Source organism: Marmota marmota, unplaced genomic scaffold (genome assembly GCF_001458135.2).
Source record: "Marmota marmota marmota unplaced genomic scaffold, marMar, whole genome shotgun sequence".
Lineage (NCBI taxonomy): Eukaryota > Metazoa > Chordata > Mammalia > Rodentia > Sciuridae > Marmota > Marmota marmota.
Window position 1 is genome coordinate 3,048,431 of NW_025999999.1, and position 13,614 is coordinate 3,062,044.

The 13,614-nt window shown below is 51.1% G+C and overlaps 1 protein-coding gene across 1 annotated transcript in view; it reads right to left on the reverse strand.

Annotated features, from left to right (window-relative positions):
- The window catches only part of Slit1 (slit guidance ligand 1), a 137,076-nt gene that overhangs the window by 32,138 nt on the left and 91,324 nt on the right, over positions 1-13,614 (reverse strand). The window contains exons 14-23 of the mRNA XM_015494847.2: positions 9,928-10,091; positions 9,328-9,351; positions 9,058-9,202; positions 8,417-8,491; positions 8,096-8,239; positions 3,739-3,882; positions 3,280-3,446; positions 2,699-2,831; positions 1,982-2,050; positions 349-420 (exon numbers count right to left, since the gene is read on the reverse strand). Of these exons, the coding sequence (XP_015350333.1) occupies positions 349-420; positions 1,982-2,050; positions 2,699-2,831; positions 3,280-3,446; positions 3,739-3,882; positions 8,096-8,239; positions 8,417-8,491; positions 9,058-9,202; positions 9,328-9,351; positions 9,928-10,091 (1,137 nt within the window). The remainder of the gene's footprint in view (positions 1-348; positions 421-1,981; positions 2,051-2,698; positions 2,832-3,279; positions 3,447-3,738; positions 3,883-8,095; positions 8,240-8,416; positions 8,492-9,057; positions 9,203-9,327; positions 9,352-9,927; positions 10,092-13,614) is intronic.

Sequence of the window (13,614 nt, forward strand, 5' to 3'; positions counted from 1 at the left end):
GCGGAGGGAGCAGTAATGACAGGTAGGGATGGGGCTTTTGAAGTGCTAACATGGCTCTGTTTCTGACTTAGGTGTCTACACATGTGCTAGCTTGATGATTATTTGTTAAACGGTGCCATTTATATTTTTGCACTTTTCCGTATGTGTTGTATTTCACAAAGAAAGATATGTTTACACTTGATCTTAGACAAAAGGCTGAGGAGACACAATGAGAGATGTTTTTTAAAAGTCTCTCTGCAGGGGAGGGAGTCTGCACATGGTCCTATGAGTAACCAGGGAGCAATGCCCAGAATAATAAGGCTGAAGCCAGGCCCCCTACGCCCCCACCCAGGCCCTGCTGGGACTCACAGAGTGGTCAGCTGGCTCATGTTGGTGAAGGAGGAATTGCTTAAGGTACTGATCTTGTTATTACTCAGGTCCCTGGAAAAAGCAAGAGCATCATCATTTGCAAAGAGAGAACTTAATCCCAGGTCAGGGCCCTCCCCCACCTGCTCTGGCCCTTCCCCATGCAGGAGGACCACAGCTCCACTGCTCTGGTGGGGCAAGGGTGGAGAGGCAGGCGCACTGGGCTCACAGCTGTTGAGTTCCCTGGTGTCCCTCTCTGCCACCTCTCCTTCTTTGCCCCTCCCCTTTCCAGGAAGAGCTGGCTATCCCCCTTTTCACCAAGGAAATGCTCCTGGGGAGGGCACTGCCCCCTCCCCCTCCCTCCTGCCAGTGGTCCTCTCTTTCTCTCTGGTGTGTGCTAGTGCACAAGCCCCCCTCGGCAGTACTGCAAGGGAGAGAGTAACCCCACTTTACAGATGGAGACCAGGAGTCTCAGAGTGATGAATTCACCTGGGACCACCTAGCTGGGCACAGGCAGAGCCTGGTCTAAACCTGGGTGACCCTGCAGCAGCTGGCACACTGACAGTATCACTCTGTCCCCTCCTGGCCTCTTCAAGGGTATCCTAGCCACAGTTGGAGCTTCATCAGAGTAGTCCACAGAAAGCCTGGGGAATTGCAGTATTTTCTCTTTCTCTGTCACCAGCCACCAACCATGTTCTTCCACCTCCACCCCCACTGGACGGCTCAAAACACACTCTTGAGGTCATTAAGCAAAGACAGGTATTTGGAGATACAAGATTCTACAGAATGGAATTAGCCAGTCTTTGAACCAATTGTTACCAGTCCACAGCAAGAAAACGTGTGCCAAAATGTAATCTAAACACACAATTTAGTTTAGCTAACGTTGTTTGCATAGCAAGAGTTTCTCAAGGAAGGAAGGAAGATGTCAATTTGCACCCTGGGACGGGCTCCTTATCTACGTACAGATCTGTCACAACTGTATTCAGACTGACACAGGTCCCCGGGCCACACTTCCTGCAGCAATGCTGCAGGTACACTAAATAGAATGGTCTCTGGTCTTCTTTGGGGCAGAATCTGCCCAATGAGCAGAGACAGACAATAGCAGTAAGGTACTTAGTAGGCTGGAAGACTAAATGAATCGACCTTATTATCCTGGGGTTTATTATTTTGTATGTTTCCATGGGGTGGAAAGGGTAGAAGGTGGACATAACAAAAGCAGATGTTAGTCTAAGAGGAACTTAGTTATAAATTTGTAGCTCCCAGTGTCTTATTTGGTTTAGGGTTCCGGGTTGGACAAAGAGGTTTCCCATCACCCTTTACTTCTGTCCTAGCTCTGATCCTTGCACGGATTTGTCACATTAACAATAATGATCCCCCTTGAGGAGGATGGGGGAGATGTGGACACAGAGGCAGGCAGGTCTGACCCAACCATGCTGGAAGGGTGTAATTCCCAACCATGGCCACTAGGTGGCAAACAGCTCTCGGCACAGGTGTTTTCCCTTGGGAAGAGGGGATTTAGAATCAGGATCTGTCCAGAAGGAACTTCCTGAAAAACTGGAACCAAGATAATTAGATGCCGATGGCCTGCATGTCCTCTGAGGCAGGGCAGAGATCCTCAAGCAGCCTGAATACTCACACGAGCTGCAGGTACTTGAAGGTAGACAGCTGTCCCGGAACCAGTGTGAACTGGTTCCCATCCAAATAGCTAGAGAGAGAACACAGAAGCATAAGTTTGCCCGTTCTCATTTGTTGCTTGCATTTACATCCACAGCCCCACAGGAGCTCAGACACCAAGTCCAAATCAACGAAGACTGGCACATTGCCATACTCAGGGTTGGTGCAGGGCAGGTGAGCGAGCAGGCCACCGTTACATTGGCTAGTGGCAAAGCAGTGGTTTCACTGAAGGAGTGTTCACCTTGGAGCTATTTATGACAGCAAAATGGAAACGATTAAATATCCAACAAAAGGGGACTTGACATTTAGACCATCATCGGTTCACGTGAAGAATATTATGTCTCTAGTTAAGAAAAAATCACACTTGTTTTCATGAGAGAGGGGAAGACTCATGAGACAATGTCAAGTGGAAAGGTAATGTTACTCCCTCTGTTAAAGGAGAGCTTAGTTTAATGGGATGAAGCCCTCGATCTGGAGACTTGTGTCATCAGGTGACCTCAGAGAGGGAATCCAAGAAAAGGTCCAAGTCTGTCGGAACTGGTGCTTTCTGCAAAGCCCTGACCCTCCTCCCAGTCAGCCGATCCCTGCACTGGGGCACCTCCTCCTCCTCCTCCTCCTCAAGAAAGGCAATGTATTCCTCTGAATTAACATGGAGGCTGCGAGGCCCTGAACTACTCACAGTTCTGTGACATTCTTGGGGATGCCCTTGGGCAGAGCCCGGAGGTGCTTGTTGCTGCACCGGACCACAGTGTCCAGACAGGCGCACTCCTGGGGGCACTGCGGGCGGGGCAGGCAGCCCCCCTCCTCTTGGCCTAGGGAGGAAGGGATGAAGTCCTGGTCAGCGAGGAGGATGGGACTTTTTAAGGCTCCTGCAATCAGGGCCAAGCTCAGAGGGTGACCCCATAAGTCTCAGGAGCAGCTAGGAGGCGGGTCTGTGGGTTAAACATACTTACATAAAGAAAATGCACCAAGATGTTACTTGATTTTCTGAGTGATGGGATCATAGGTAATGTTTATCTATTTCTACTGTACTTTCCCATTTTTCTGCTATAAGCAATTACTCCTCCTCTAACCACACAAAGACACCTCCAAGTGGGGGAATTTCCGTGTCCCTCCCCATCAGCCAGCCTCCCCTCCCCACTGTGTTCCTCCCTTGGGGCGTGTGAGAGTGCTGCCTGCCACTCCCTATCTTCCTGACCCAGCCTGCCAGTTAGCTGGCTCCGCTCACCCCCTCGCCTGCCCACGGGGCCCGGGTATTACCTTCCTCACACCTGAAGTCGGGGAAGGCCACGTCCTGCAGGGGGATCTGCCGAAGGAAGTCTGGGTTCTGGCATCGCGGGTTCCCTGTCACGATCTTCCTCTTGCGCAGCCAGTCGCCCAGCCAGGCCAGCTGGCAGTTGCAGTTGAAGGGGTTGGCCAGGAGGTTTCTGGAAGGGGCAGGACATGGGGCCATCAAGACACCCCGCCAGTTTCATTTGACTTAGCAAGGCCCCTTTCCGTCCACTGCTGTAGGACTTGCCGCTTACTGGCCCCGCGCACCCAGGGCTCTTTCCCACACAACCAACCATTACCCAGAGGGTCAGTTTGGGGGAGAGAGACAGAATTCCAAAGTGGTGGAAGCCATGTTCCAACAAGCCAGGAGGTCCCACCCAAGATCGCCCCCAGGGATGGCTGCTCCCAGAGCCACCATCCTGCCTGTCCCCTGAGGCCGGGACTTACAGCGTGGAAAGGGCCTGGAGGGTGTCGAAGGCTCCGGGGGAGATGGTGGTGATCTGGTTGTCATAGAGCGAGAGCAGCCGGACGTTGCGCAGGCCCGTGAAGCTGTCGTTGTGGATGCAGCTGATGCGGTTGTTCCTCAGCATCCTGCGGAGGAGGGAAGAGCCCTGGGCTGTGGCCCGCCACAGTCCCCCTGGGTCACACGGCGGTGGTCACCACCAGGTGGTTCCCAAGGCTCCTCCAGAGGCTCTGAGCTGCAGAGCAGGAACGGGGGCCATGGCCATGGCCACGCGAGGGAGAGCTCCACACGACTGTGCCCACCTCCAGACCACCTTGCCTCAAGGGTGCCTGGACTGTGCGCCTCCTGTCTACCCTATCATAGAGGCCCCTGCAGCCCACGGTCACTCACTCCCTGGATGGCCAGTGCTCCTCCCCATCTCCAGGCCATGCTCCACCCAGTGGCCAGCATCTTGTCCCTCTCCAGTTTAACACTCCTTAGGGATCTTCAGATTGCCCACAGTTTAAACTCTGCTGTGACCTGGGAGACTATGTCCACCCAGCCCCAGGCCATCTTCTCAGCGGTCAGGTGTAGCTCGCCCCCACGGTGGTCAAGGGCCCCTCACATGGCTCCATTGTGTGGGAAGCCATTCTCACACGTGACTGGGCAACTCCCGGTTTGGGTCTGAGGCGTTCTGGCTAACTGTGTCGGGGATTTCCCGGCCCTCTCCTGATGAGAGAGCCCGTCCGTGTGGGGGTATGACTGACCACTGACCCTGGGGGCCAATCACTGACCCTGACCTTGGAGTGCGGCCCCCCTCAACCTTCATTGGATGGAATTCTCCCCTGAATTTCTTGTTCCCCAATAAAAGGCTACTCCCTGGCGTGCTCTCTCTCTCTCTCTCCTGCTAGCCCTGAGTAATCCTTGCTGCCCTACCGGGCGGTTAGAGGTGGGAACCAGAGAGGGGAGCCGTCTAGGACCTGGTCATAGAAAAAGGTAACTGAGTCTGTGTGTTTTATTTCGATCTCGCTAGCTAACTTTTATGCCAAGAACCTCATTAATGAAACCAGTGCGCTGGTCGCATGGTGGACCATTGCACGGCCACGCCTACCCCCACCGGGAGGGCTTTCTGGACGCCCTTCCTCCTCATCTGCATCGGGAATGGCCTAGGTTCACCCTCTGAAACCCAGCCCAGATAAAAACAGCCGAAAACAAGCCTTAACAGACTAGGCCAGTCAGGAGAGAAACCAAAACAGCCTGGGTAATGCTCATGGAGTAGGCTCACCTTATGAGTAAGCAAGGACACCTAAGAAACATTCCATTTCTGCCTGCCAAATTGAAAAATTATCAAAAACACAGTAGTAATAATAATAATAATAATAATAATGATGATGATGCCAGAGTTGCTGGGAGTGTGGGTGAGAGGCCACTATCACACAGCGGCACACAATGGCCGGGGACCTCCCCGGTATGTGTGGTGAGTGCACAGGTCTCCAACAGGCCTCTCTCCCCTGCCACTGGCTGGTCCACTCTGAGGACTCCACCAAAGGGAATCCTCAATACCACGGTGGGCACAGACAGTGTGCTGAAGACATTGATCACAGCCTTGCTCGAAATAAAGACGTCAGAAACAGCCTAAATCACCAGCGATGATACAATATATAGTCATCCAAATTGATGTTGTAAAAGAAAATTTATCTGCGTCTAATAGAAGAAAAAGTAGGCCCTAATCTCCATCATGTGGGATTAGGCCCCAACTTCCTTAATAAGACTCCTATAGTGCAAGAATTAAAACCAAGAATCAATAAATGGATGAAATCAAACTAAAAAGTTTTTTTCTCAGCAAAAGGAACAATCTGTGAGGTGAACAGAGAGACTACATCCTGGGAGCAAATCTTTACCCCTCACACATCAGATAGAGCACTAATCTCTAGGATATATAAAGAACTCAAAAAGCTAAGCACCAAAAAATAATAATAACAATAATCCAATCAACAAATGGGCCAAGGACCTGAACAGACACTTCTCAGACGAGGATACACAATCAATCAACAAATATATGAAAAAATGCTCATCATCTCTAGCAATCAGAGAAATGCAAATTAAAACTACTCTAAGATTTCATCTCACTCCAGTCAGAATGGCAGCTATTATGAAGACAAATAACAATAAGTGTTGGTGAGGATGTAGGGAAAAAGGCACACTCATACATTGCTGTGGGACTGCAAATTGGTGCAGCCAATATGGAAAGCTGTATGGAGATATCTTGGAAATCTGGGTTGGAACCACCATTTGACCCAGCTATCCCTCTCCTCAGACTATACCCAAAGGACTTAAAAACAGCATCTACAGGGACACAGCCACATCAACGTTTATAGCAGCACAATTCACAATAGCTAAACTGTGGAGCCAACCTAAGTGCCCTTCAGTGGATGAATGGATAAAAAATAAATGTGGCATATATACACAATGGAATATTACTCAGCAATAGAAGAGAATAAAATCATGACATTTACAGGTAAATGGATGGCGTTGGAGAAAATAGTGCTAAGTGAAGTTAGCCAATCCCAAAAAATCAAATGCCAAATGTTTTCTCTGATATAAGGAGGCTGACTCATACTGGGGTAAGCAGGGGGAACATAGGATGAATAGATGAATTCTATATAGGGAAGAGGGGAGGGAGGGAAAGGGAGGAGGCAGGGGATTAGCAAGGATGGTGGAATATGATGGACATCATTATCCAAAGTACATGTATGAAGACACGAATTGGGTGTCAACCTACTTTATATACAAACAGAGACATGAAAAATTGTGGTATATATGTGTAATAAGAATTATAATGCAAAAAAAAAACCCAAGTACATGTATGAAGAAAAAAAATAAAAATAAAAAAATAAGTAATTCAAAAAAAAAAAAAGAAAAAGAAAATTTAATGATAGGTAAAGGTGCCCACATTATGTTAAAGGAAAAGATTATTAGATAAAATTTATTGTAGGGTTTCCTTAAAAGTGTATTTCAATTACACAAAATGTAATTCATCATTACAGAACAGCATGTGCCCATAGCAAATGATATTGCAAGATATACTTGGAAATTGGCTAAGAGGGCAGATCTTATCTCAGGTGTTCTTATCATACTAATGATAATAATGATGAAGATGGTGGAGGTAAACTTTTGGTGAGAACTGATATGTTTATGACATAGACTGTGGAGATGGTTCCACAGATGAGCTATATTTCCATGTATGTACGTATGTGCATATGAACGTGGGTGCAGGCACGTAAAAGACCAGAAGGATAGTTGTTAATACCAATGATTAACAGCAGTCATTTAGGGTCAGTGGTGAGGTCATGGGCACTTCTTTGCTATGTCTGCACTGTCCCTCGTGTGATTTTTATAGCCTCGGTCCTGGCTGTGGGCACCCTCTTTCAAAAAACAGTAGGTAAATATAAGAAGGGAGGAGGCAGCCAGACAGGAACAGCCCAGAAAGATGGCCAGGCTATACGCTCAAATGAAAGAATCAAGCTGCAAAACACAGTGCCTAATCAAATCCCCTTTTTGTAAAACAAACAAATGAAGATCCACAGGGAGTCCTGCCGCACGTTCATTTACCTTCCACCAGTGCAATGATACACGCTCAGAAGACAAATCCACACCCTGCTGCAGAGCTGGGATTTCAGCCCGAGCGGGTGGCTTGCCAGAGCCGCGTTTTCCAATACTGTGGTCACGAGGCACATGTAGTCATTTCAGTTTAAATGAATTGAAATTAAATAAGGGCTCCACAGCCATGTGGAGAGTGAACAGTGTAGACACAGAACAGTCCCATCACTGTGGAAAGGCTGGCAGGGCAGGCAACCTGTCTGCTGGACACTAAACATCCATAGGGTCACCTGAAGAGCACGGTCACTGGCTGGAAAGGGGCTCCCTGCAGCTTCACAGAGTGCTCATGACCCTGGAGCCACTGAGCTCCTGGGCTCTGGCTGGCTCTGAGAATCCCAGGGACGGTGCACCACCCTGTCCTTCTAGCTCCACCAAGTCACCTGGCAAGGTCCCCTCACAGCTGTCCAGTCCCTCTGGCCTGTAGTTGTGCTGTATTCCTGTAGCCTGACCCCAGAGCAATGCAGGGGGACCTCAGGAGGGCCCCTTCTTTCCATCCCTTCACCAGGCATCACACTTGCCCCAGGGATCAAGAGAATGGGCCTGTCCACCGAGTCACCCAAGTGGGATTGCCTGCCCTCATGCAGGGTCCTCAGCTGTCCTGCAGCGGGGCCTGGGGAAGGCCATCTCCCGCCTTCTTGGGCTTTCCCTTTAGTGCATGCCCACCCCGTGGTTGGGCTTTGTGGCCCTGCTGTGCACACTCACAGCGTCCGCAAGCCATCCAGACCCCGGAACATGCCGCTGCGGATGGACTCCAGCTGGTTGGCGGTTAGGTGCAGCTCGCTCACGGAGGCTGCGCCCTCGAAGGCCCCATCTTCAATTTCGGACACCTTGTTGTTGCTCAGGTTGCTGGGAGAGGAGGCGGGGGATGAGAGGAGAATTTCAAATTACCAGCACCCAGGAGCCCCTCCCTTCCTGCACTCAACACCCCATGTCCCCCTGAGAAGCTCCCCCCTCCCCAGCCTTCTCCCTCCCCATCCCAGGCCAGCATCCTAATGGGCACCTTCCCACCAACAAGCGACTCACATTTTCTTCAGATGAGTAAGTTTTTTAAACATCCCAGTGGCCTCCAGGATGGAAATCTCATTGTTGTTCAATCGTCTGCAAGAGGCAGGTACATGCCAATAAATAAATGGTGGGTATTAAGGCACCTTCTGCCCTGGGATGCAAACCAAGGGGACTCCCTGATGAATGTATCTGCCAAGGCCAATGGTTCTCATCTCAAAGGAAGGCTGGGCCTGGTACTGGGGGAGAGGTGAACGGGCATATTTTTAACATTAAAAATGTCATGAAAATTTGCATACACAAAGGACAGAGACACGCAGGCGTCCAAGCACGTGATACTTATCTACACAAATTCATGTTTTTAGATAGAGAAAAATAATAAAGGATGTTAAGCCCCGACTTCAACTCACAGAATCATGTCCCTGAAGGTAGACAAAAGCATCACTGAAGAAAGCCACCCCTAGTTCAGGATGGTGGCCCTCCCTGGTGTCAGAGACTGCTTCGAGGGGGTTGTGAGGCAGAAGCAGTGGGCAATTGGGGTGAAGGCTGTGGTTCATGTCTCCTGCGGTCCCCCAAACACAGCTGGACAGGGGAAAGCCTGGAGTGGGCCTGGGGGTCAACGGGCGCTCAGGTGGAGGAGGGGTGCAGGGTGGGGCCCTCACAGCTCAGCCGTGGACTGGGGGATGCGCTCTGGGATCTTGGAGAGCTTCAAGCTGGAGCACTCCACCACGCTGGCCTCGCAGCGGCACTTGTGGGGACAGGTGACATCACTGCTGCACTCGCTGTTCAGCTGGTGACCCTCCGTGCCTGTGGCGAGAAGGAGAGCTGGGCAGAGGGCAGGCTCCAAGCAGCATGGCCAACCCAGGGCCTTCCAAGTCCCCCATGTGGCCCACTCACAGCCACTGCCCCTCCAGGCTGGCCCCCACTCCTACCTGGAATGAAGTACTGTTCTTTGGCTGGGGAGAGAAGCAGAGAAATGTCATGATGGAGGAGCAGCCAGGCCTGGCCCCATGTCCCACCTGGCTGAAGGCACCCCAGGAATGCAGCTGGTACCTGGTATGGGGGCCTGAGTCCACCTGCCCAGCCCCTGATGCAGAAGCCTTACTCCAGAGCCCTGGTGTTCCTTGCCCAGGTCAGTGCTGAGGAGCACATCCAATGGGACCTCTCACTTGCAATGAACAGTGGGGACTGCGTCGACCTTGCTGTAGCTGCCCCAAAGTCTGAGGAGGCTCTTAGCTCACTGCAAAACCTCCCGGGCCTCCTGACTATCTTTCAAGGATCGAGTGCAGTGTGAAGAAGAGCTGGCCTGGGAGTAGAGGGACTGGGCCTCCCTCTGGGCCTTCTGCCAGCCCCACTTCTCCTAGGGCTCAGTACAATGAAGAGGGGATGAACCAACATTGAACCTAGGACACAGGGTGGGGCCTGCGCCCTCTAGCCTGACTCCAAAGTGCCCCAGGACACCCTCTTTGGAGCCACTCAGGAATCATCACGGGGTCCCTGAGCAGTCTGAAGACAGACCAGCAGGCAGTTACCTGAGCACCGGAACTTCTTGCTCTTGATCTGCCCAATGCGCTTGTTGGCTAGGCGCCGGGGGCTGGCGCAACGGGCTCCGCTCGTCTCGATGGGATTCGTGCGCAGGAAGTCCGCCAGCCACTTGAGGTTACAGTCACAGATGAAGGGGTTCTGGGCCAGATGCCTGTCCAAAGCGGGTCAGATTGGCCATCAGAGACCAGGACTGCAAACCTGCGCCCACCTCTACCTGCATGGGGCCTGGCTGCCTGCTGGGGCCAAGGTGGCTGCTCATGGCCGGAAGACCAGGGCCGGTCCTGGAGTATGTGAGGGTGGGTTGACCCCAGGGTGCACCCTGCCACCCATGGATAAGGCCTCTGGGTGCATCACAGGAAGGAAGGGGCTGCTGAGCTTCCTGCGTCCCTCCACGCCTCACTCTGTTCCTCCTCTTCCAGCCCACCCTTCCCTCTCTCTGCCCTGGGACACTTCACAAGCATGAGTGGAGGGAGGAGGGACTCAGAGACTGGACAGAACACCCTTGTTCATTCACAAACGAGGCCTAGAAAAGGTGACGGAACTCAGGAACATCGATGCCACCTCAGGCCATGGCCTTCGGACCTCCCCAGCAGCCACGGGCCCTGGCCGTTCCTTCTCCTACAGACTTGGGCAGCAGCAGTCCGTCTTCCATAGCCATTCTCCAAGAGGGGGCCTGCTGGAGCCCACATGCTGCACCCAGAGTCACTATCCCCAACCAGGCCACAGGGTCAAGGCCTCTCCTTGGAAAGCTTACAGGCTATTTCTCCACACAAGGAAAACTCAGAAAACATTACCGAGTAGCTGCTTTCTGGGGGATCTCTGGGGCCACCTTGCCTGGCTGCCTGTGTTACCAGCAGGTGCAGATGGTGATGTGGGGAACAGCTGACAGATGATGGGCTGTGACCAACATGGTGTTCCCATTTGTGGGCCCTGATTGCCCCCAGCAGGCTCAGGCCAGCCACATCTGAACCAGTGCAGCAGCAGCTCTGCCCACCTGCATCTGGGCCACCACCACACAGGCATACCCTGCTCATGGCTGTCCCAGTGGAGACAGGGAAACCAGTCCTGGCTACCATACCTGAGAGGTCATGAGTGACAGGGCAGGGCCAGCTCTGAGGCACTCGCCATGCTGTGGCCACTTCTCCTTCATCTCAGAGCACCCTTCAGGTCATCTCACGTGTTGGCCTCAGCCCAGCCCCCGCCAGGTGCTGCAGAACTCTCCAAGTTAAGGAGAACTCTGGTCCAGCATCTGTGTCCAGCCCAGCTCAGAAGCTGGCCACTCTCTTGTCTGACCCTCTCCTCCCAGGCTCTGCCTTCTGGCCCCTGCTTTGGAAGTTGGCCTCCCCCAGCCCCGGCTTCTCTCATTTTCCTGTCCAAATCTGGCTCCTCTCAGTTCCACCAGGTGAGCCAGGGCCTTCCCATCTTTTCTGCATCCAGCTCAACTTTTATTCCTTATTTGAAATTGCCAATTTGCAGAGAAGATGAGTTTGCCGACTTCCGGGGTAGAGTGTGTAGCTAGTACCAGCATTTGGGGACAGCTTAGGACCCTCCCCAGCTGCCCGACCACATCTGTTTGTGCTTAGCGCTCCAGTCTCTGCTGAGCTAACTGCTCCCCTTTGTCACAATAATGGCAGAAAACCAAGTCAATCCTGTTGTTTCCACATACATTCAAACGGCCCAGGGGTGTGGTACAGGACGCATCCTTTTAAGAGCATTTGGGTCAAAAGCAAGCTATAAAACTCACCCCCCCAACACACACACCCACAGGGACAAGTGGCTGCTGTATAAACCTAAGCATTTGATACAAATTAGAAATTTGAATAGCAACCAAGTAGAGAGGGTGGGAAGAGCAAAGGCCCAGGAGGAAGAAAAACAATCTTGGCACAGGATAACCCCAAATCTGCCACCCAGGTGGCCACCACTGTGGGAACATTTCTGACGGTGGAAGGAAGGGAAGAGGTTCTCTGACTTTCTTGGAATAGGCTTTAGGGAGCTACAGCTAGAAATCTTTGGGTGCAAATGCTGTATATCATTAATCATTGAAAAAAATGCAAATTAAGAACCTCAATGAGATACCACAGATTGGGATGGTTATAATAAAAGAGACTTTTTTGTTTTGTTTTGTTTTGTTAAAGGCAAGCAACATAATGCTGGTGAAATCGTGAAGACCCCGGTCCCTTGGGATACACCGCTGGTGTTAAATGCTGCAGTCACTGTGGGAACGCCTGAACTTTCCTTGTCAGACATAAATTTACCCTGTGAGCCAGCAACTCCCAAAGAAACCAGAACACTTGTCCACCCAGAGATCTGTAAGCAGATATTCACAGAAGCATTATTCATCCTGGCCCCAAAGCAGAAAAGATCCAAGGGTTTATCAGCTGGAGTGGATAAACAAAATGTGGACTATCAGATATAATGGAAAAAATTTGGGCAATTAAAAAGGACACAGTAACGAGACACGCTACACATCGGTGAACCTCAGAAACACGACACCAAGGGAAAGAGGCCAGTCACAGACGACGGTGGGTGCATGATTCTATTTGATGAACCAGCCAGAAAGGGCAATCTACAGAGTGGAGCATAGAAGAGGGGTCTCCTGGGGCTGGAGCTAGAAGTGGGGATCGATTGCAAATGCGTACAAGGGACTGAGGGAGGAGCCGTGGAAATGTTCTAAAATTGGATAACTCTGGGGGTTGACTATAAAGGTCGCTGAACTGTGCATTTAGAACAGGTGGGCTTTCTATGTGTAAGCTACACATAAATAAGGCTGGGTTGTTTGGTTTTGTCTTGTTTTGAGTTTGAGAAGCGGGTCTCACTGAGCTGCCCAGGCCTGGGACTCCTGGGCTCCAGAGACCCATCCGCCTCAGCCTCCCCCGTAGCTGGGACTACAGGTGTGCACTGGGACGCCCAGCGGATATTTTAAAAAGCTGACAAATCTCTTGGGACAAGTAAAACTGTAGCAAAATTAATATCAATATCATGACACAAAGTACTTGGTCACAAACCTTGGAGCTGTGGACAAATCTAGCAGGATTTGATGAATTTAAGGCTCAGGTGTGATAAAACAAGACTCAAGTCAAGGAGTTGGGGGGCAGTCCAAGGTTGAGGAGAATGTCTGTCTGTTCCTTGGATTAGTATTTCTTGTATTCTTGTTCCAAATTGTACTTCGGTTGATAATTTATAAAAGGGCCTCATGAGGTTCAGTTTTGCTTCACAGCCTTAAACAACGAGGTCTGTTGCTGCAGAGGAAGGGTGACCGAGGGGGCCAGCTGATTTCTGAGTGATGATGAAGAGGTGCTGGAGACCAAATCTCTGTGAGCTATTCTGGGACCTTAGTGACTGACATAATCTCTCCCTGCCTCAGTTTTCTTACAAGTAAAATCAAGGGCAATAGACCCTACTTCACAAGGGTCGTTTTAAGTGTTGAACTAAATAACATGCAAAGAGCTGTAGTTGCCTGTTTGAGTCCCTCTGTCCCATCCCCTATCTCCGCAGTTTTCCTGTGTGTGGGTTCGTGGTCTTTAAATCTCCTTAGCACATTTCTCTCAGACATTCCACCATCTGCTCAAAACAACCCTCCTTGCTGGTGTCCCCCTGTGACCTTTAATTTCACATACCTGGTAAGGTCTCCCATGAGGCCCCAGATTCCTCTCTCTGGCTATAACTGAATTAGC